General features: G+C 40.3%; 1 protein-coding gene across 5 annotated transcripts in view; it reads left to right on the top strand.

Moving 5' to 3' along the window:
• ADGRG6 (adhesion G protein-coupled receptor G6) overlaps positions 1 to 23,916 on the top strand; it is a 124,344-nt gene that overhangs the window by 92,646 nt on the left and 7,782 nt on the right. For all 5 annotated transcript variants that reach the window (XM_069852021.1, XM_069852022.1, XM_069852020.1 and 2 more), the window contains 8 exons: positions 518 to 563; positions 2,351 to 2,457; positions 5,175 to 5,302; positions 6,625 to 6,893; positions 11,273 to 11,387; positions 12,418 to 12,701; positions 19,124 to 19,225; positions 23,488 to 23,640. In XM_069852021.1, coding sequence (XP_069708122.1) covers positions 518 to 563; positions 2,351 to 2,457; positions 5,175 to 5,302; positions 6,625 to 6,893; positions 11,273 to 11,387; positions 12,418 to 12,701; positions 19,124 to 19,225; positions 23,488 to 23,640 — 1,204 coding nt within the window. The remainder of the gene's footprint in view (positions 1 to 517; positions 564 to 2,350; positions 2,458 to 5,174; positions 5,303 to 6,624; positions 6,894 to 11,272; positions 11,388 to 12,417; positions 12,702 to 19,123; positions 19,226 to 23,487; positions 23,641 to 23,916) is intronic.

Here is a 23,916-nt window from a genome sequence, read left to right on the forward strand (position 1 = left end):
TACCTAAGTAAATAGTTTATGTAATGATAACCTGGTTTGTAGTTTTCACAGTTCGATTAACTTTATCTTGCATTTCTTTTATAATGATTATTTTAAGTTCAGGCAAAACAACCTCCACTTCAGTTTACCAAGCTTTTGCATGCTTTCAAGACTAGTTACATTAAAGACTCACTGAGAATTCCTAAGGAAGTGAACAGTAAAAAGTATTTAGACTACGTAAAGACGTCACACTCATAGGTAACTTCAAAGAGACAACAAAACATCATCATTCTGAGGATGTGGAGAAGGAACAGTGCAGAGGAATAGTGCTCAGGATTGTATAATCTGGGCAGATCTGTCTTTCTTGCTGAATAAATTCTCATTTGACATTAGACAAAATTTCGGCAATCCAAATTATATTTGTTCTTCTGCTTATTAAATGAAACGATATGTTTTAAAACTTCTGTTATAAATGTATATGTTGATGAGGTTTATGTCTAAAAAGGTGAACAAAGTCTACTTTTGCATGTGTTCCTAGGAAGATCCTAAGCCTACCTGTGTCTTCTGGGATATGAACAAAAATGGTAAGTTTAAAAATATTGGGGTTTTTAAGTGGGGAAAAAAGGTGTCTCAGTTACAAAATTGGTCACAGTCACGGCCATTTTGCTTCTTAATCAATCCTTGCAGAATTAGGTGACATCTTTAGACAGTCATTTCTTCTGGTGAGTGCAGTTGCTTGTAACAGCAAATGTTAAATATTCTTTTTAAAAGGTTTTTTAATGTAAATTTGTTCAACACCTTAAATCTGTAAATTAAGTTTCTCTATTTTCTGTATCTGATAGCAGTTTTTCACTCATCTGTCTGCATGTGCAAATTAAATAGTAACACTACTGGGACATATGAATGATTCTTAGCCATACTTTTAACTAGTTGTTTTTAAATGCTTGTTTATTTAATTGTGAGATAGTGCCTGCTACAAATCTTAAACATTTTCTTCTTCTCCTGTTGAACGTTTGGAATTCCATTACACAAATGTCATCCATGTTCTAAATGGATGACAGTCAGCATGATGGCATCCCACATGGAGACACAACCACAAGGCAACATTTTAGCCCATTATTCATTGCTACTGCCTAACGCATGTGTGATGTTTCACTCAGGCTCTTCATCCGTTGCACAGACAAAGTCATCCTCTGGAATGACTTTCCAGATGCTTCTATTTTAGAGCTCTCTACTGAGATGTTACTCTTTTGTACGATGAAAAAGATAACATGAAGAAGTAACAGTCCTTAGCAGTAAGATTTCAAGTCAAGAGGTTTAGGACAGAGAGTCTTGCAAGAAACAAAACTAACCATCCAAATTGGTAGTTGAAAACAGGAAATTCAAACAGAAGAACTGAGAATGCAGAAGGATAAGGAAAGAGGAAAAAAATAATCGAGTTAGGAAGCTAAACTTAAGAAATGCATCAAAGGAGAAACACACAGAGAAGAAACTAGTTTTGGTGGCTGCTTGAGTAAGGGAGAGTTTTAAGTGGGTTTGGAACATCTTCAAAGTCTTTTGAGAAATCCTGTCTTGAACTTGAGGTAAAATTATATGGCTAGTCACGTAATTTGCTGGATTTTGCCTGGAGTTGTGCAAAAGGTCTTTAAGAGTTCAGAGACTATAAACTATTTCACAAAATTAGTTCATATTTTACCAGGGAAAAATGAAAAGAGAAGAAATCAGAAATATAAATGTTACTTTTTAACATTTCATTTTTTAAAATAAAGTCTTTCTACTTATTTTTCCAAATGGCCTTTTCAGATGGGATGAGTAGGGGATAGTTTAGTTAATGTTTTTTTCTAAAGGCTACGAGGGATCACTGGGATTATCCACTCTGACCTTTTGCATTACACACTGCAGAGAGGAAGGGTGGGACCCTTTGCTCCTGGGCCGTATATGCTTTCATATGCCTGGGAATGTATGAGTAGGAGGGAGGCAGGTGCAGACAGCACATCAGTGTGGTAAAACGGAGTTCTAAAACCATCTTATTGTTGGGTAAAACTAAGGTGTGTCATAATGCATGATCTACGCAGTAGGTCTTATTCATCCCTCATTCACCAAAAAGCTCCGTACTGTTATTGTGGATCTACATCTATTGCTTCTTCTCAGTAGTCCATTACTGGGACAATGATCTGGTGTGATTCTATGCAGAAATTAGGACATCTGATGCTTGCTTTTAATTGTTGTTAATGTTCACTCATTCTGTTTGAGAACACACTTAGGCATTTGCATATAATCAAGTGTTAAAATAAATAAAATATATCTGTTAAAAGAGAGGGTAACATGAGTGTGTTGAAAAGCGAGATTTTTTCCTGTTTCGTTTCCACAGGTGGCAGTGGTGGCTGGAACCCTGCAGGCTGCCAAGTGGATGCAGAGTCCAATGAAAACGAGACAGTTTGCTTATGCAACCACCTCACGCACTTCGGGGTCCTAATGGTAGGCAAACTCACTGTTCATCTGTCCTAGGAACTTCAATGCAGTTTTTGTTTTAGGTCAAGACCGCTCCTGTTTTTTTTTCATTTGGGTTACTTCTTCAGCACATAATTTTAAATAATAATACATCATTTCCCACCTTTTTGTTATGCAGTTATCTTTTCATAACAAAATATCTATTGATAAGGATTCAGGAATAAGGTAATGAATAAAGTTAATAATGAAAGTATGTTATTATTACTATGTTCTTTATGAGTGATTAAATAGTATAAAATAGTAAGTAAAATGTGCCTATAAGAGTATTCTAAATTTTGAAAACACTGTGCCACAAAAGACCTGGGATTGAGACTTCTGGGCAATACCAAAATACAAATAGCAAATTATAACATCCAACTTCAAAGCCAAGACATGGCTGAGTGAAAAAGAGAGTCAGGGACTTTAAAACCAGGGCCCAGTGCTAACACTTCAACTAGTGAAACAGGAAAGGTTAATCTTAGTGAGTCCTAAGGACCTATAGGCTCCTGCCATTTCCATTAACAATATAATCCAACAAAAATGACCTGCAGCTGAAACAGAAGGGTGTAACAAGAAGGAAATGAATAAGAAACAAATCTAGGTAGATTTGAAATTTCAAGATCAGTGAAGTGGAAAGTTGTTTGCTGGGTAAAAAAAGAGCAGAAGAAAAAGTTGAGGTGCTGTTTCAGAACAAAAAAAAAAAAAAAAGAGGCAGTTGGTAAAGCTGCTAATGAGGATGAAAAGTTGAAGGAGCGCAATAATTCCCTTTCATCCTGAGATTCAAGAGGCTAAATTGCCCCTTGCAGATCTAGGTTGCAAATCTGACAAAATTTATATTTATCTCATGTCAAAAAGTATGAAGCAATACCTTCTTTCATTAAATGTGTAGAACTATATTTGCTAGCTTATTATAAATGGCTTTAATCAGCTTTGTGGATGCCTTGCAGTACAGGCCCTCTGCCCGCTGAGGGCTGGTATGAGACATGTAACTTATATTCTATCAGAGCCTTAAGCAAAATCTCCAGACTGAGTGGCTGAGATGGGTAGAGCACAGCCTATCTGGGAGATGGAAGAGGGAACCGTATGAAGTGCATCAGCCTCAGTAGCATAATTCCTCTAGTATTCAGGTCCCTCCAGCAATTTGCGTGTGTGAAGTGTTTTTGAGAAGAAAATACTGGCGTTAAAAAGGTGGAAAGCTGCTAGCTTTTCTAATGTTTGATGATTTTTATTTTTTTTTCACTCAATAATTGGCTGAAACATTTCTTTCAATCTGTAATTAACATTCTTTGGCCTCTAAAACATCCTGTCAGAAAAAGTGTTTATTCCTGATCACAGCAATGCCCCTAATGGAAGTATTTGGGTTTTGATTTAACTTGTTGCAGTGACACATAGGACTTAACCACACAAGGGAGCTGCATGCACTGACTTTCAGCTTTGGCCTTCCAGACCCTTCTTAATAGAACTGCTCTCTTCACATCATGCTTAGATGTAGATATGAAAAAGCCACAAGCCTTTTTTTCTTATTGCAAGCTAAATTGTGTTCTTGTTTCACTTTTAATCCCTGAAGGAAGAAAAAAAGGGGCTTTCTTTAGGATATACTCAATGAGTCCCTTCTCTTCCTTGAATGCTTTTGTGGCAGAAGTTATTTGAATTTGGGCTGTGTTCCAATACATTTTTACATAGTTTTGACCCTTCTAATTGCTTTTCCATTTTAATAATCTTTTCTGACTTTAACTTCGATATTAAATTATTTTTGAATAACACTCCACTTATATGTATTAACTGTCATATAAGGTTGGGACAGAGTGTGAAAAACTACTTCTTTCTTTCCCTGTCAAGAGCGAAAGTTCTGTAGCAATTAATTAATTTCCTTTTGCTAGCTTGTTTTGCTAGGGGCAACAGTGACACTGACTGTAGAATGGACACCATTATGTGTTGGTATTTGCTCACATTTACTGCACGGTGATATAGATCCAAACATTCTCATTTTTTCTTGTCCTTAAAAAAGGAAATAACACTGGCATTTATTCCCAGACAGTTCTATGTCGCAATTATAGTTGGACAGAAAAGTGGAAAAAAAAAAATCCTCACAGTGTTCGTGCTTCATTTCCATTTTTTTTTACTAGTTTCTTTTTCTGACCAATACTATTTATAACTGTAGTTTGCATGTCAAAACAGACTATAAAACCAAAAAGCAGTATCTTGCCCTTGGTATCACCTGTAGATGATTAGCTACACTGACTCTTATGAATTTCTAATAATGAGAAGTGATGTTGGAAACTCCGCAGAATGTCGCATGTTTGTTTCAGTATGCATACTTGTAAATTACAGTTTCCTAAATATTACATCTTCTCAAAGGGAGTTTTCTATAAGCAATAAAACTAAAAGCTTGAAAAGGGGACATTTTTCCAGAGAAGGACATTTGATTTCCTGGTACTGAATTATAAGGATCAGTATCAGACTGTCTATCTGCTGATCCCAGCAGTTATAATACTTAAAGCACGATGTTTTGAAGAACTATGGGAAGGAAGTGAGAGGTGTAACAAAACTAAATATACCCAGTAAACATGAACCCTAATGTCAGGGCTATAGTGGTGTTGCCAAAGTGCTTTTGAGTTTTGCTTGACTAATTACCAAGAATGAGCATCGTGCTCATGGAAAGTGTGTTTGCTGTAACTGATGCCTCTTCCATCTCTCTTACATAGGATCTTCAGAGAACCATCACACAAATAGACTCACAAAATACCAAGGCCCTCACTTTTATCACTTACATAGGCTGTGGGATATCTGCTATATTTTCAGCTGCAACTCTTCTGACATATATTGCATTTGAGTAAGTATCAGTTCTGTGAAAAACATCCCAAAGGAAGTACCTGTATGTGATGAATAAAATAAATTAATTACATGGTTAGTATGGTTTATTTGTCTAGGAAGGGAAACATATATTTAAAAAAAAAACCACCAAAAAACTGCAAAATGATGGTCAGAAAGTTCTATGTGGGAATTTTTTTCAAGGGGACATAAGCTCAGACTATTTCCTCCTCTTTCCAATGTTTTGTGCTGCTCAGGCCTAGGTATAAGGCTGATGCATCTCAAAATTTTCTCTTTTGAGAGTACAGTATCTTCTAGATTCTGAACAGATGTGTATTATTTTAAAATCCTAACCAGGATTTTTCTAAAAACAAAACAAAACCTGCCTGTGTGAGCGTAACAAGTTCTAAGTATAGAGAGAAGTTTCCAACTAGAACAAGTACATTCTAGAGCCCTTCAGAAAAATGTGGGAAGATAAATAGAATGAAGATAGATTGTGAATTGTTACAATATCAACAGTAGCCCTACAAAAATGTGAAAATTACTCAAGGGAATGCAAAAGTTTTGAAATTATACAGTTCTGTCAACAGATGAAAGAGAAAATGAAGTCATGTCAACATAAGGGAACCTTTCTGCCTGTAACAGGGTAGGACAGAGTACCTGCTAAAGGAAGCTAGTTTGCTGATGGGGGGAAAGAGATTTCTGAGTTCTAAATATCTCTAATGATTGCATTCCTATTGCGTTATTTATGCGATAGTGTTCTGGTCTAAGATGGCAGAAGTTGTTAACTTGCCCCTCAGTTCATACATTCAATCTGTATCAGTTAGAAAAGAAAAAATTAATTAATCTTCATTCTTCCTCAGGTCTTATAAAAAAATAATAAAAAAATAAATAAACCAAACAAAAGACAGGCTGCACTGGACAACATATGCCAAAACTTAAGCAAAGATTTATATATAAAATGATCAGAGATAAGCTTCTGATCAGCTGTGTTTTCAAAGTTTTCATTTTTTCAGTTTTCTTTTAAAGTAAAAATGACATTGTGTTCTATTTAATTTGAAAGGTTTTTAATAATAAATCAGTTGCTAAATTATTGTAGCTGTTAATTAGTTCATTAAGGATCTAAAGAAGTGGTAGCTTTCCCACACCACATAGAGCAGAAGCCTTCAGTGATATCACACAGAAGTACATATGAAGTACAGAAGCCTTATTGCCACAGAAGCTCACAGCTAGGAGGACATTCCTGTGCTTTTGTTTACTTTGTAAAATGGTAAACCCAGCTGCTGTAGATGGCTTGAGTGACTGAAGCCAATTAATCTTATGTACCTATATTTCTTTCATTAGGAAATTGCGAAGAGATTACCCATCCAAAATCCTGATGAATTTGAGCACAGCCCTGCTCTTCCTTAATCTGATCTTCTTGCTTGATGGTTGGATTGCATCATTTGACATAGATGGCCTCTGTATAGCTGTAGCTGCACTTCTGCACTTTTTTCTTCTGGCTACATTTACATGGATGGGACTAGAAGCAGTTCATATGTACATTGCTCTAGTGAAAGTATTCAACACGTATATACGGCGATACATACTTAAGTTCTGCATCATTGGCTGGGGTGAGTTTGGTAGATGCAATATTTACATAGCATGTATTTTGAAATTATGTAATATGTTTGTTGTACTTTCAGAATGCTGCACAGTTTAGTGATAAAATTTCATGCATTTATAAGAATGCATATTAATCCGGGAAGGCACAAACAAAAGCACGACTTCTTTCAGGGTGTGACCACTTGAAAGCTGTCAATTGAGTGATATCAAGAAGAAGAAAAACGTTTATGGGCTCTGGAAGAGGGGACAGACCTCTTGGGTGGGCTACAGGAGGGAAGTGAGATTGTGTAGAGAAAAAATCAGAAGGGCTAAGGCTCAACTAGAAATCAGATTGGCAAAGTCTGTGAAAGATAACAAAAAATCTCTCTATAAATATATAAATAATAAAAGGAGGACTGGGGAGACCATAAAGTCCCTATTGGATGCAGAAGGAACAACAGTGACAGGGGATGAGGAAAAGGCTGAGGTACTTAATGCCTTCTTTGCCTCAGTCTTTGATTGTAAAGAAAGTCATTCCGTCTGTGTACAAACCCAGGAGCCAGAGGAGCATAATGAGGCTCCCGTGATCCAAGAGGAGGTTGTCAGAGCCTTGCTAGCCCGACTAGACACCCACAAGTCTATGGGGCCGGATGGGATTCATCCAAGGGTATTGAAGGAGCTGGCGGATGTGCTGGCCAAACCCCTTTCCATCATCTTCCAACAGTCCTGGAAGACTGGGGAAGTCCCACTGGACTGGAGGCTGGCTGACGTTGTGCCCATCTACAAGAAGGGTCGCAGGGAGGACCCAGGGAACTACAGGCCTGTCAGTCTGACCTCAGTGCCAGGGAAAGTCATGGAGCAGGTGATCTTGAGTGCTATCATGAAGCACATGCAAGAGAACCGGGTGATCAGGCCCAGTCAACATGGGTTCACAAAAGGCAGGTCTTGCCAAACTAACCTGATCACCTTCTATGACAAAGTGACTCGGCTGCTGGATGAGGGAAAGGCTGTGGATGTATCTTCCTGGACTTCAGTAAAGCCTTTGACACAGTTTCTCACAGCATTCTGCTTCGGAAACTGTCAGCCTCTGGCCTGGAGAGGCGCACATACTCCTGGGTGGAAAACTGGTTGGATGGCCGGGCCCAGAGAGTGGTGGTAAACGGTGTTAAATCCAACTGGAGGCCAGTGACAAGTGGGGTTCCCCAGGGCTCAGTGCTGGGTCCAGCCCTGTTCAATGTCTTCATCAATGGCCTGGATGAAGGCATTGAGTGCACCCTTAGCAAGTTTGCCGATGACACTAAGCTGGGTGGAAGTGTCAAACTGCTGGAGGGTTGGGAGGCTCTGCAAAGGGATCTGAACAGGCTGGACTGCTGGGCAGAATCAAATGGGATGAGGTTTAACAAGGCCAAGTGCCGGGTCCTGCACTTGGGGCACAACAACCCTATGCAGTACTACAGACTGGGAGAAGTCTGTCTAGAAAGCTGCCTGGAGGAGAGGGACCTGGGAGTGTTGGTTGACAGGGACTGACCATGAGCCAGCAGTGTGCCCAGGTGGCCAAGAAGGCCAGTGGCATCTTGGCTTGTATCAGAAACGGTGTGACCAGCAGGTCCATGGAGGTTATTCTCCCTCTGTACTCGGCACTGGTGAGACCGCTCCTCGAATACTGTGTTCAGTATTCGAGGGCCCCTCACCACAAGAAGGATGTTGAGGCTCTGGAACGAGTCCAGAGAAGAGCAACAAAGCTGGTGAAGAGGCTGGAGAACAGGCCTTATGAGGAACGGCTGAGAGAGCTGGGGTTGTTTAGCCTGGAGAAGAGGAGGCTGAGGGGAGACCTCATTGCTCTCTACAACTACCTGAAAGGAGGTTGTAGAGAGGAGGGAGCTGGACTCTTCTCCCAAGTGACAGGGGACAGGACAAGAGGGAATGGCCTCAAGCTCCGCCAGGGGAGATTTAGGCTGGACATTAGGAAAAAATCTTTCACAGAAAGGGTCATTGGGCACTGGAACAGGCTGCCCAGGGAGGTGGTTGAGTCACCTTCCCTGGAGGTGTTTAAGGCACGGGTGGACGAGGTGCCAAGGGTCATGGTTTAGTGTTTGATAGGAATGCTTGGACTCAATGATCTGGTGGGTCTCTTCCAACCTGGTTATTCTATGATTCTATGATTCTAATTTGTTCAAATAAGTACATTTGAAAAAAATATATATCTATTGAAATGTGCATATTAGAGAAAATTTCTTCACCGAAAGAATTGTCAATCTTTGGAACAGGCTTCCCGTGGAAGGGGTTTAGTCACCATCCCTGAAGGTATATAAAAGACATGTAGATGTGGTGCTTGGGGACATGGATTAGTGGTGGCTTGGCAGTGCTAGTTTAAGTGTGAGACTCAATGATCTTGAAACTCTTCCAACCTAAACAATTCTATAAGTCTATAAAAGCTCTGTATCACAAGTACAGAGCAGAATCAAAATTGGCATGGTGCTCCCTTCCTCCTGCCCCACAGCAGTACCAGCATGCAGCCAGCCCTCTCTGTTGCTGAGTTCCCCTGTATAATTCTGTGCAAATACACCACAACTGGCACTCTCTGCCCAGAGCAGCTCACAGCCTGAGGAGGAGCAGAGAGACCAGATAAACTGATCTTACTTTCCAGAGAGGCAAGAATGGGAGAGGGGAAATGTCCATGTCATATAGATAGAGAGCCATGGCACACAAATTCAGAAACTCTTGGATTTACTTCAAAGCCTATGGAGATCTTTGCATTGGCTTTTAAAAAGCTTTCAATCCAGCATAAAGTTTCTTGCCAATAAGCAAAGGCGATGGCGGAATCAGAACCAGTCAAGATTTCCTGAGCTTTAGCACAGTGTTTAAACCACAGAGAGATCCTGCCTGCCTCCAAGCAGTATACGCAGCATGACTGAAATGGAAAATGTAAAACTGAAAAATAACTGTGAGTCTCAAGCTGCAAGGCTTTTATTCTTTTTTTTTTTTTTCTTTATCAGGAATCTGTGCGTTCTGCCTGAAAGCACAGACTGTGTTTGAAATAATACAACACAATACAAAACCATTAACCTCATGGCTAGAGCACTGACCTCAGTCCAGCTGATAATTGATGCCTTTCCATTGGCAACTTGCATCCTCTTTGGCAACCTCAGCAGAGGACAAGGACTGAGTGGTCGGAAAAGCAAATTAACCTCTTTCCTTTTGAATCTGTTTTGTCATAGCAAGGATAAGACATGTAAATAAGGCATGTCAGGAAGCATATGTTTCTTTTGTGCAAGCTGTACCTCTCTGTACAGAGTTCTCGCCTGTGTAGTTGTCTGTTTTCCCAAAATATTTCCTTTGCCTGATTATTAAAATATATGTAGTTTACTTTATTTTGGGGGAACACATTTAAGTAGAGTATATATAATCCTGTAGAAAAAGAGAAGACAAGAGCAACAAAGCTGGTGAAAGGGCTGGAGAACAGGCCTTATGAGGAGCGGCTGAGAGAGCTGGGGTTGTTTAGCCTGGAGAAGAGGAGGCTGAGGGGAGACCTCATTGCTCTCTACAACTACCTGAAAGGAGGTTGTAGAGAGGAGGGTGCTGGCCTCTTCTCCCAAGTGACAGGGGACAGGACAAGAGGGAATGGCCTCAAGCTCCGCCAGGGGAGATTTAGGCTAGACGTTAGGAAAAAATTCTTTACAGAAAGGGTCATTGGGCACTGGAACAGGCTGCCCAGGTTGGTGGTTGATTCGCCTTCCCTGGAGGTGTTTAAGGCACGGGTGGATGAGGTGCTGAGGGATATGGTTTAGTGTTTGATGGGAACGGTTGGACTCGATGATCCGGTGGGTCTCTTCCAACCTGGTTATTCTGTGATTCTGTGATTCTGTGACATTTACAGTTGAGAGAAGCAGTGGAGAAATTACAGGCTTAAATTCGTTTTCTCCAGTTCTCCAGCCTAATCCACTTGACATTGTCATATCTGGGGAAAAAAAAACCAAACAAAACACTCAAAAATAAGAATACCATTACCATTACCATCCATTCGATCTCATTCTTATAGTAGTTTCTTAATCTTCTGCTCACAATAGTATGAAAGCCTGTGTGCAATTGCAAAATTAACTTTGGGTAATTAAGGGAGATTAATTTACTTTAGTTTCCTTATCACATACTAAATTAACATTTTCTACCTTACAGAACATTATGTGGCTTATTCATTAATGCCCATTAAGTCCTTTGAAAGTTTTAAACATTTGTACTGTTTGAAAAATTGTTTCCTTCTGCTTCTTTGTGCAATTTTCTGATATCAAACTACCTCAAGATAATCTGTACTAATGCAATAGGGATGGAGACATCAATAATTCAGCTTTGCATGGTGATTTTGAAAGTTTAGGAGATTTGAAATCAAGCTGCAGGTTTTCTTGTGTTACAGGTTTGCCAGCTGTTGTGATAGCAATTGTTCTAGCAAGTGCTAATACAAACGCAAATAATATTTATGGCAAAGAGTTATATGGCAGAGATGCTTATGGGCAAGGAGGAGACGACTTGTGAGTATTTTTTTTAATCTCTTGCAATTTAGATTTACAGTCTGCAAAAAAATTGCATTGGTCCGATTGCTTTTGGAAAAGTCAGAGTTTCATTAAACAAGGCAAGTGGGCAAAATTGTCTTCTACGTTATTTAAATCTGAAGTGAGGAGAAGACTAATAAAAACTGTAGGGAAATCTGCATTGCCCAATACCAGGTACAAACACTCCTCTGGCAAAAGAATAATTCATAAGTTTTGTTAAGAAAATAAAATGAAAAAAACCTGTTTTGCTTTATCTTAAATGAAAGCTCTGTCTTCTAGATAAAAGCAAAGAAAGAAGTAGTATAGAAATAGTCTCTTTTGTAAATAAACCAGCCTTTTTTCAATGTAGTTCAGTAGCTTTGTCTGTTCTTCTCTTTATGTCCAGATAATAATCTCCAAATGCCAAAATTTTTATATGACTGTTATCTTATTTTCTGTTCCTTGCCTGGCAAAGATTCATCATGATAAATAAAGGTGTCATTCTGTATTTTCGTTATAGTATTCTGCTAAACATTCCGGGCATTTGCTGCTAGAGGAATAAGCTAGATCTCTCACATCATTGACTATCAAATGGCTGCCCCAAAGGCCTACCCGTCCTGCTTCTTCTCCAGAGATGTACAAGTTCTCCTTTACCTCAAGCAGTAGAAATTTGAGGTTTTGACACTGAAGATCCGACCCTGTCCACTCTGTTACTGAAGCATCTTATGCTTCACACAGATGAAAGTGGTAAAGCTGCTCATACTGAGTCTAAGCTTTTCATGATGGGACTGAAGTTCCCACAACTTTTTAGTTTTAACTAAAATGTGGTACAGATTTCTGATGTGCTAATACTATGGGCCGTACTCACTTAAGAGGCCACGGGGCTTCATCCTATTTACAAACAGAAAATAAAGGCTTCATTTTAAAGTATAGGTCTGCATCAGTGGTATCAGCCATAGGCCGTAGTCACGTAAGTAACTGGAGGATAATTTGAATTACCTAAAAATGTGTTTTGTTATTTTTTTTACAGCTGCTGGATCAAGAATGAAGTTGTCTTTTATGTGACTTGTGCCGGCTACTTTGGAATCATGTTTCTGATGAATGTTGCCATGTTTATTGTGGTGATGGTTCAGATCTGTGGGAGGAATGGGAAAAGAACTAATCGAAGCCTGAAGGAAGAGATCCTGAGGAACCTCCGTAGCGTGGTCAGCCTGACCTTCCTCCTGGGCATGACCTGGGGCTTTGCTTTTTTTGCCTGGGGTCCCTTAACTCTTCCTTTCCTGTATCTCTTCTCAATTTTCAATTCATTGCAAGGTAAGCTGAATTTCTGTTCTGTGAAGAAATAATATTTGAGCTGTTGCTGTTCTAAGACATACCCAGCGATTTGACTAGGAAACTCAGATCCAAGCTCTCTAGGTTTTTCCTTGATACTAAACAAACATTTGTTTCCCCTTATGTGCAATAGTAATACCATCTATATATGTGTTGAATATCTTAGTTAATTAATGTTTCAAGGTCTTTTCCATAAAATACACTGTATTATAAATAGTGCTATTACCAGCTAACAGACTGCTCTGATCTGTTGAGATAAATACCATATGACCTTCAGCATTTCCTTTCACTGATTATAACAAATATAGGAAGCCTCTTTCCTTAATTTATTCCTGTACAGAATCTGTAAAGCTCATAACTCTTTTATGAGAAGCGCATAAAACAAGAGTCAGCGCTGTGTGAGTGTGGAGAGATATCACAGAGATATGGGGCATTCTTTGGTTCTTTAAAGAAAAGCCAGCTACAATTATAAGTGTCTTATTTTGCTTCCTGTACTGAAGCTTTGAATATTTTGCTTTTCCAACATAGTTCATCCTTCTGAAACACAGTGTAAATTATAATAAAATGGTTATAAATTACAGAATTATGTAGTTGACATTTAAAAGAATTTCAACTCAGAGTTGCAGCTTGTGTGTGTACCAAATGACATAATAACCTCCACTTGCCCTACCCACTAATGAAGAACAACTGAAAACATAGTAAAAAGAGCAACCTGTGAAGGCCATTGGGAGGGCACATGTTATACTACACACATATTGATATAAAAAAAATTTTGCCTGAAAAAAAAGTGTAACAAAATACAAACCCAAGAATGTCATTGGAAGAGTGTGTGTTATGCCACACAAATATTGAGATAGAAATATAAATTTTCCCAGGGTCAGCAAAATACTCTCCTTTTATGGAAAAAAGTACTTATTGTTAGGCTGTGAGGTTTTTTTCTGTTACAGTTGAAATGTATTTACTGTGCTAAAAGATTTATTGAGCTTTCGTGGAAAGATAATAATGTCGTGAGTTTTGGTTTGGTTCAGTTTCAACCTAAAATGCTAGGCAAAATGGCAAAAATTGTTCAGATGTGGTGTTCTTACTGAAGACTTTTTTTCCAAAGTACAGATTCTGATACTCCCCTAGCAGCATAATAAGCATTTGCTGCAGTGTGTCTGTATTAGAAATTCAGAGGGGTCTAGAGAGATTAGAAGTATGGGAAAACCATGGAAAAAGAGATTAAAAATCTGAAAAGCATGCCAAGGATCAAATTGAACAAGTTCTCTGTTACCAGAATTTCCAGTGCAATCAATTAAGCTTGTATGTGCTGAGTGCACACAAGTTTGACCACCAGTGCTTAAGTCTCTCTGGGGTAATAGCACTGTTCAATGGAAAAAGAATATTTTGAAAGCAGTTAAGTCAGAAGATGAATCTGAAAAACCTGAGGAGTCAATGCAAAAAGAGGAAGAGTGGTGAGCTTTTCATGGACTGTGGTAGCATATGCTCGGGCATGTCAGATCAAGCACAGGAAAATTACAATCCCATATCTGAAAATGCTTATTGATGTGTGAGAAAGAGGTAGGGAAAGCTGAAGAAACAAGAAAGAGGGTGTTTAAAATCATGTACAGCTAGTGCAGTGCACATGTAGCAGCAAGGAGATGGAATGGAGCAAAGGAAAAAAATAGGACTTGTATCAGGAAGTGCTTCCTAGCAGCAAAAAAGCTGTTCAGTATGGCAAGTCTTTCTTCAGTATTAGCATGAGATTAATTAACAAGGCATCAGTAAATATACTTTCTCTCTCAAGTTTTTGAAACCTGCATGGATGTTCTAAGCTATACCAACAGCCTCCATCAACAGTTTTCTGTGCACTGGCAGTGAAAAAGTAAATTGAACCAACTACTGGTGTTATTGTACTTTACTATTTCATCTACATAGGAAATTATTTTTCTCACTTTGACACTCAGTGTAAAAAATCTGGGAACATCTATGATCTCTTTTTTGGCTGCTCATTTTATACATATGCCTGGGCAAGCCGAATACTTCCAAGTCAGAGCCAAGCTAGATCCATGCCTAGGGTCTGATTTGGCTCTGGGAAACAAAACCAAAGCTGTATTACTAAAGTACATTGTAAACTTAATGAATAATAAAATACAGAGAAAAAAAATTTGGAGACCAAGCCCAGACAGGGCAAAGGCAAAGTTTTTAATGCAGTACATTCATTTTGTATTATTATAGACATAAGCGTTTTCTTTTTAAAACATTCAGAACATTCTAAACATTCACCACAATTTAACAAATCATCAATTTAGTAAGTTTGTGGCTGTACAGAGGTCCTAAGAGGTACTTTGGGACATGAACAACTCCGTACATCTAAGCCTATAGGAGCTGCTGTTGATTGCACTGGAGTTAACTATGAGCTTAAAAAAACCCACACACAAAAATCATAGAATCATACAGTGGTTTAGCTTGGAAGGGACCTTAAAGATCATCTAGTTCCAGCACCCCTGCCATGGGCAGGGACATCTCTCACGGGGCTGCTCATGGCCCCATCCAATCTAGCCTTGAACACTTCCAGGGAGGAGGAATCCACAACTTCCCTAGGCAACCTGTCCCAGTGCCTCACCACCCTCATTGTGAAGAATTTCTTTGTTATGTCTAATCTAAATCTTCCCCCCTCTGATTTAAAGCTATTCCCCCTTGTCCTAATCACTACATGCCCTTGTAAAATGTCCCTCCTGAGCTTTCTTGTTGAACCCCTTCAGGTACTGGAAGGCCTCTCTAAGGTCTCCCCAGAGCCTTCTCTCCTCCAGGCTGAACAACCCCTGTCCTCATAATAGAGGTGCTCCAGCCTTCTAATCATCATCATAGCCCTCCTCTGGACCTATTCCAACAGTCTTTCTTATGCTGAGGATTCCAGAACTGGACACAATACAACAGTTAGGGTCTCATGAGAGCTGAGTAAAGGGGGAGAATCACCTCCCTAGACCTGCTGGCCATGCTTCTTTTGATGCAGCCCAGGATATGGTTGGCTTTCTGGGCTGCAAGCACACATTGGCAGTTTATATCAAGCTTCTCTTCAATAAGCACCCCCAAGGCCTTCTCTGCAGGGCTGCTACATCATCCTCCATCCTGTACTGAAACCACAGATTGCCCTGATCCACGTCTAGGACCTTGTATTTGGCCTTGTTGAACCTGAAGAGATTCACACAGGCCCACTTCTCCAGGTTGTCCAGGTCCCTCTGGATGACATCCTGTCCTTCTGGTGTGGCAGCTGTACCACTCAACTTGGTGTCATCTGCAAATTTGCTGAGGGTGCACTCGATCTCACAGTCTATATCATTGATGAAGATATTAAACATACGGACCCCTGAGGGACACCACTTGTCATGGATCTCCATCTGGACATGGAGCCGTTGACCACTACTCTCTGAAGACAGCCATCCAACCAATTCCTTATCCACTGAACAGTCCACTCATCAAGTCCGTATTTCTCCAGTTTAGAGAGAAGGCTTTTGTAGGGGACTGTGTCATAGGCTTTACAGAAGTCCAGATAGATTACATTCATTGCTTTTCCTGTGAAAGCCACTAGGTTGGTCAGACAGGACTTGTCTTTGGTGAAGCCCAGCTGGCTGTCTCTAGTCACCTCCCTATCCTTGATGAGTGTTAGCATGTCTTCTAGAAGGATCTGTGATCTTCCCAGGCACAGAGGTGTGGCTGGCAGGTCGATAGTTCACAGGGTCGGCTTTTCTACCCTTTCTAAAAATGGGCACAATGTTACCCTTCTTCCAGTCAGCAGGGACTTCTGACTGCCATGAGTTTTCAAATATCATGGATAGTGACTTGGTAACCACATCCGCCAGTTCTCTCAGGACTCTGGGATGCATCTCATCAGTTCCCACAGTCTGATACATATTCAGGTTCTTCAGGTGGTCATGAACCTGATATTCCCCTGCAGTTGGAGGGTCTTTACCCCCTTGGGCACCATCTTGTGTCCATTGACCCAGGAGGGCTGAGGAGAACAGTTGTCAATAGGATGAGAGCATGAAGCCTCCTGTAGCTGGAGGAAGAAGACTTCATCAGAAGGCTCCTCTTGATCGGGTGGCCTGTAGTATACACCAACTACAAGGTTCCTTTTGTTGTCTCGGTCTTTTATTCTCACCCATAAGCTTTTGACCTCTTTGTGGCTGTTCTTCAGCAATAGCTCTTCACGCTCTATCAGTTTGCTGGTATAGAGGGCAACGTCTCCACCCCTCCTTCCTGTTCTGTCCCTTCTGAACAGCTTGTAGCCATTGATAACCACACTCCAGTCATGGGATTCATTCCACCATGTTTCAGTAACAGCAATCATGTCATAGCTTTCTAGTAACATGGTAGCTTCCGACTCCTCCTGTTTGTTGCCCAGGCAGTGTGTGTTTGTGTAAAGGTACTTCGTCTGTGCTGCTGGCCATATCACCCTCATGGTGGAACACCCCTTATTTCCCTTAAGGCATTCTGTGGAAATTTCCTTGTTGGCTCCTGCTACTCCACCCTCATCTCCACAAGACTTCAGCTGTGCTGCAGCATCCCTAGCATGCCCCAGGGCAGTAGGTGGAGGGCCTATATTAGCCCCATGTCGCTCTAACCCTAGTGTGTCCTCCCACATCTTGTCATAGGCAAGACTGATACCCTCTCCCTTTACATCTAGTTTAAAGCCCTGTCAATGAGTCCTGCAAGCTCCTGAGCAAAGATCCTCCTTTCCCTTTGAGAAAGGCAGCTCCCATTTGATGCCTGTAAGCCTGGTGCTGCATAGGCCATACCATTGTCAAAAAGTCAAAGTTGTTACAGTGACACCAGCCATGGAATTATGTATTAACAGACTGGGCCTGTGTGTTCCTTGCAATGTCACTGCCTGCAACTGGAAGGAGGGAGGAAAAATGACCTGAGCACCAGGCTCCCTCACTAGCCATCACAAGACCCTGAAATACTTTACTAAATGCAAACAGAGTAACTGTAATGCAACAAAATTTGCGTATGGGATGCTTTAAGATATGTTTGACTTTCTTAAATTGTGCTTTTCCTTTTTTTTTTTTTCCCCATTAGCTTCTGAAAAATTTTGCAAAAAATAATTGTTTCGTGACAACAGCCTTTACCTAAGGCTTAACTGATCTTACTGGTCTCAGCCTGGCCTGATGGCTGTAAGCCACTACTCTAGTGCAGTAACAATCATTCATGCCAAATTAGACCTTAGCACATTGGAGGACAGAGAATAATTTTATACTCCAGAGCATTTTTTTTCCAAGGTGTACCCTGCCATTGTGTTCTACCAGCTGAAACATAGTAGGCATTAGTATACACAACTATTCGTGATGATCATAAAGGAACATTCTTAGAGGATGGCATTTAAGCAGATTTGCCCACATTATGTAGCATTTATTCATGCTTAAGATATAATCATGAGGGATTTGGCAGTAACATTTTGCCATTAGGTGTTCAGCCTTAGGTTGGCTCTCTCCCAGAGAATAAGTGTAAAACAAGAACAGGCCAAGCTGTAGAATGACAGAATATTCCACAGCCAGTGCCTGCCTGGGAAGAGCCAGAAGTATATGAGATTTCCAACTTCTATATTTAGCTCCAAAGTATCTCCGTAGAATGATGAAATCGTACTATACATCCAGCTAAGATGTTCATTGCCACATTGTAGATACTTATCTTCTGTCTTGAAAACAGAGATTATACAATCGCGTGAGGAAAATGAATTCCACCAAAATATTCTTAAGCACATTTATTGTGATTGCATGCACAAATTGTGTATTTTTCTTCAGAAGTAAGTAGTTGGACACCTAATTAGTACATGTGAACATACTCTTACCATTTTCATAATCCTTTCAAGTAAATTCATGTGATACACATAAATCCAAGTGTCCTTTTTCAGGGCATTCTTTAGTGCCAGTTGCAAGACTTTTGGTTTTAAAAGAATACAGCTCACAGTTCTGTAGATATGGAATAGGAGGAGATAAAATATTTCCTTGCTAATGTAGTTGTGTCTGTATTTACTCTGAAATATTTCTCTTGCAGTCCTGTTGGATGCAAAATATTCATTTGTGTCAAAGACAAAAGCTTTTAATTGTTTTCCTCTAAGAAAAAAAAAATATAAGAGCCACACTGAGCTGGATCTAGATCAATAGTGCCAATAAAAGGGGTTCAGTTCTCTCCCTTCTGATATCCCAGACACTTACATAGCAGCTAGAGGTTGGGAAAACTTTAATTAATTTCCATGCCTCTTGAATGAGGCATAGATGACAATAACAAAACTTTAACATTATTTTTCTTTACTTGTACTTAATAGTCTTTAGTTAGCAGGCTTTAGTTAGCAGGCTTTAGTTAGTCTGTTTATCTTTTTATAAATACACACTTCATTTGCTGTTTATTTGTTTTTGCCACAGGTTTGTTTATATTTGTATTCCATTGTGCTATGAAAGAAAATGTGCAGAAACAATGGAGGAGACATCTCTGTTGTGGCAGATTCCGACTGGCAGACAATTCAGGTAAAAGCAATTCACAGGTCCCCTCCTTAGGTGCAGCAGTAGTTCATAAAAGCCTAGGTGAACAGCTTGCTATGTTATTTTTAATATAATGCAATATAAGCCAGAGATGTGGAAAAAATAGATTAATCATAGGTTGTCACTTCACTTTAATACTAACAATTGCCAAGGGACTTTTCAGATATCACTTCATAAAAATTCTCAAGGCTTCTCCTTCAGTTTTCCTCTGAAGGCAGCTGGTAATTTTTGTAGTGCTACAAGCGTGGTTTTGGAGGGCCCTTTGGACCATGAAAAAAAATAAAAATCAAATAAAGATCCAGGGATTCAAACTCAGTCATTCGAAAGCCACTGTTATTCTTTTTCTTCTACATTACTGTATGTTTACCAAATTGTGTAGACTGCTAGGCTGATGTAGGAGCAATTATTCTATCTTATTTTGCTTTAATCTTTGCCTTTTCAAACTGTTTTGTCCTTCACCGTACACTTCAGAGAGACCTTTAGCAACTCAAAAGACACAGAAAATTCCTTTAGCAGAAGCCTGATTAGGTTCCAGAACTGAAGTTCATCTTTATCTGAAACTCAGTGAGAAAGGAGAGAAGTTGGTTTGGCCACTTAAAAGTGCAATGGTTGGAACATTGTGTTTATAGGCTCCTGCACCTTTGACTGTCTCCGGTGGCATTAGGCTCCTTTGTTTAGGCAACGGGATCTTGCTTTGCTGTCTAATGTAATGATTTTGGACTGTACAATACTTGCTTATATGTTTCTTGCTCAATGACCAAGATAGAAATAGAATCACAGAATCACAGAATGGTTTGAGTTGGAAGGGACCTTAAGGATCATCTAGTTCCAACCCCCCGGCCATGGGAAGGGACACCTCCCACTAGATCAGGCTGCCCAAGGCCTCATCCAACCTGGCTTTGAACACTTCCAAGGATGGGACATCCTCAGCTTCCCTGGGCAACCTGTTCCAGTGCCTCACCATCCTCATCATGAAGAATTTCCTCCTAATGTCTAGTCTAAATCTTTTCCTCTCCAATTTATAACCTTTCCCCCTCATCCTAATCTCTACACACCTTTGCAAAAGGTCCCTCCCCAGCTTTCTTGTTCTCTCCCTTCAGGTACTAGAAGGTCATTATAAGGTCTCCCCAGAGCCTTCTCTCCTCCAGGCTGAATAACCCCAACTCTCTCAGCATGTCCTTGTGTGGGAGGTGCTCAGGCCCTCTGATCATCTTCATTGCTCTCCTGTGGACCCTTTCCAACAGTTCCATATCCTTCTTATATTTAGGATTCCAGAACTGGACACAATACTACAAGTGGGGCCTCACAAGAGCAGAATAGAGCGGGGAGAATCACCTCCCTCAACCAGCTGGCCAGGATACGGTTGGTCTTCTAGGCTGCGAGTGTGCATTGCTGGCTCAAGTCAAGCCTCTCTTCAGTCAGCACCCCCAAGTCCTTCTCCACAGGGCTGCTCTCAATCACACCATCACCTGTAAGCACCCTAATTAAGTTTGCAGATGACACTAAGCTGGGTGGAAGTGTCAATCTGCTGAAGGGTAGGGAGGCTCTTCAATGGGATCTGAACAAACTGGACCGCTGGGCTGAGACCAGTGGTATGAGTTTCTACAAGGCCAAATGCCAGGTCCTGCACTTGGGGCACAACAACCCTATGCAGTGCTACAGACTAGGAGAAGAGCAGCTAGTAAGCTACCTGGAGGAGAAGGACCTAGGAGTGTTGGTTGACAGCTGACTGAACATGAGCCAGCAGTGAGCCCAGGTGGCCAAGAAGGCCAGTGGCATCTTGGCTTGTATCAGAAACTGCGTGGCCAGCAGGTCCAGGGGGGTTCCTCTGTACTCTGCACTGGTGAGACCACTCCTTGAATACTTTGTTCGGTTCTGGCCCCCTCACCACAAGAAGGATGTTGAGGCTCTGGAGAGAGTCCAGAGAAGAGCAACAAAGCTGGTGAAGGGGCTGGAGAACAAGTCTTACAGGAAGTGGCTGAGGGAACTGAGGTTGTTTAGCCTTGAGAAGAGGAGGCTGAGGGAGACCTTATTGCTCTCTACAACTACCTGAAAGGAGACTGTATTGAGGAGAGTGCTGGCCTCTTCTCCCAAGTGACAGGGGCCAGGACAAGGGAGAATGGCCTCAAGCTCCGCCAGGGGAGGTTCAGGCTGGACATCATGTCATAGGCTTTACAGAAGTCCAGACAGATTATATCCATAGATTTTCCCATGTCCAATGCTTTGGTTAACCCAACATAGAAAGCCACTAGGTTAGTCAGACAGGACTTGTCTTTGGTGAAGCCCTGCTGGCTATCTCTAGTCACCTCCCCACCCTCCACGTGCTGTAGCACAGCTTTTAGGAGGATCTGCTCCATGATCTTCCCAGGCACAGAGGTGTGGCTGGCAGGTCGATAGTTCACAGGGTCGGCTTTTCTACCCTTTCTAAAAATGGGCACAATGTTACCCTTCTTCCAGTCAGCAGGGACTTCTGACCGCCATGAGTTTTCAAATATCATGGGTAGTGACTTGGTAACCACATCAGCCAGTTCTCTCAGGACTCTGGGATGCATCTCATCAGTTCCCACAGTCTGATACATATTCAGGTTCCTCGGGTGGTCATGAACCTGATATTCCCCTACAGTTGCAGAGGCTTTACCCTACTCATCCCCATCTTGTTCTCCAGAAATCTACAGCTGATGTTTGTTTTGCATAAGGTCTTTGCCTAGTAAGGCAAGACAGTCTATCCTGGATAACAGCAGTGCTGTCAATACCCTTGTGTCTTTTCAGTGTTGGCATCCAAGGCTTTTTTTCTCAGTTTTTCAGTAACTGCTTTGCCATCAAGGCTTTTGGTTTGCCTTGCTCTGTTTGTTTAGGGAATGTATTCTCATTGCACACTATAAAACAAACATGCTTTCGCTTTATTGTAAAAACACCTGATCTGTTTTCTCAAAGACTTAATACAAATTAGGAAAAGTCTATTCCTTCAGGTCAGGCACCCAGATTGTTTCAAATGTTCAGTTTCCATGTGGTTCATGGTGTAACTCCTGAACTGGAAAACACAGATGGATCAAATTATTTCCAGATTTTTATGCTTCTGTTGGGCAGCTAGCGGGTATGATAGAAATAAAAACCTGAAGGTCTTGAGTACCTCAGTGATATAGCTAATGTGCTGTCATTAGGCCTGGTATTAACTAATCCATCCCCACTGGCTTGTTTTGTACTCCATGAACCTGACACAATTTTCAGGCAGAGGAGCGAAATATAAGCCAAATGTCAACTTGCATCCGATTGAAGCACACTTTAGGGCACGCTGTGATTTAACAAAGAAACAAAACAAACCAAAGCCTTGCAAAACTGCCATAGCTGGATCAGAGGTATAGTAACCTATACCCTATAGCAATAATTTTGGATAAAATACTTGTCTTGATATAAATCAAGGCTGAAGTGTCCTTTGTGCCTTTGGTTTGGACTTCTCTTCCATTTTGTGAATTTCATTGCAGTACAATGAATCACAACAATAAGATTAAAGTGTGAAACTACCTGTAACTACATGCAAGTATATGATACGAAAGTAGTTAGATGCGTTTATTCTACTGGTATTGGGACACCTGTGATGATTTTTTTCAATGTCAGTTTTCCTCAATAAGTTTATTAGTATTAGTTATTCAATTTAATTTTGGAAGTTGTTCAGTATGAGAGCCTATTGTGTTAGTGGTTTGGACAAAATTCTTCATATGTGAACTACTGAATAACCATTATTATTCATTGTTATTGATAGTGCATCAGTATGCTAAACCCTATAACAAGAAGTGCAAATCCACCAATATGTAGTATCTGCTTCAGCAAATCAAGCCCTCAAACAATAAGACCACTGCAAATTCTCCTATCCATCCCTTTGGATTTCTCTCGTCAGGTCATGAAACATTAGTATCCTTATACTGCTAGAGAGCTTCACTGCTCTCTTGCGTCCTGGAAAGCTGGGTTTTACTTAGAGTTCTGCTGTCCAGCCAAATGTTTGTTAAAGGGTTAGAGCCACTAATTTTAACTCGTGTTGTAAACAGAAAAGTAAATCAAGTTGAAATAATTCTTGTACTACTTAAAAACCAAAGAGGCTACCTGACCAAGGTAGCCTACCAAGGGAAAGGATCGCTTGTTTGTTATAAGCAACATTAAGAAATGCAGCTGATACTTGAAGTGTTCATAATTGAATAAATTAGACATTTAGAACCTATGGTAATTATTTAACACTTTTCAATCATTTTTAGATTGGAGCAAAACAGCAACGAATATAATAAAGAAGAGTTCTGATAATCTTGGGAAATCCTTATCCTCTAGTTCCATTGGCTCCAATTCAACCTACTTAACATCAAAATCAAAATCTACAACAAATACATATTGCAAACGAAACAGCCATACAGGTGAGTTTTCGCACTGTAACACATTGCATCTGTGAATGTGTAGCTCCATGTTACAGGTACAGTAGGGATTTCTACTCAAAGGTTAAAGTAATTTCACCAGTTTGTATAGTTTCAGTATTTTGAAGATATGTGTTAATATTTAACAAGAATTTTAACCTAATATACAATAGAACCAATATATAGTTCTGGTATTGGTATCTTCACATACTAAACAAATAAGACATGGTGAAAGAAAATATTTTGTTTCTCTATAGCGCTTTCACCTTTTTGCCTAAA

Source organism: Phaenicophaeus curvirostris, chromosome 2 (genome assembly GCF_032191515.1).
Source record: "Phaenicophaeus curvirostris isolate KB17595 chromosome 2, BPBGC_Pcur_1.0, whole genome shotgun sequence".
Classification (NCBI taxonomy): domain Eukaryota; kingdom Metazoa; phylum Chordata; class Aves; order Cuculiformes; family Cuculidae; genus Phaenicophaeus; species Phaenicophaeus curvirostris.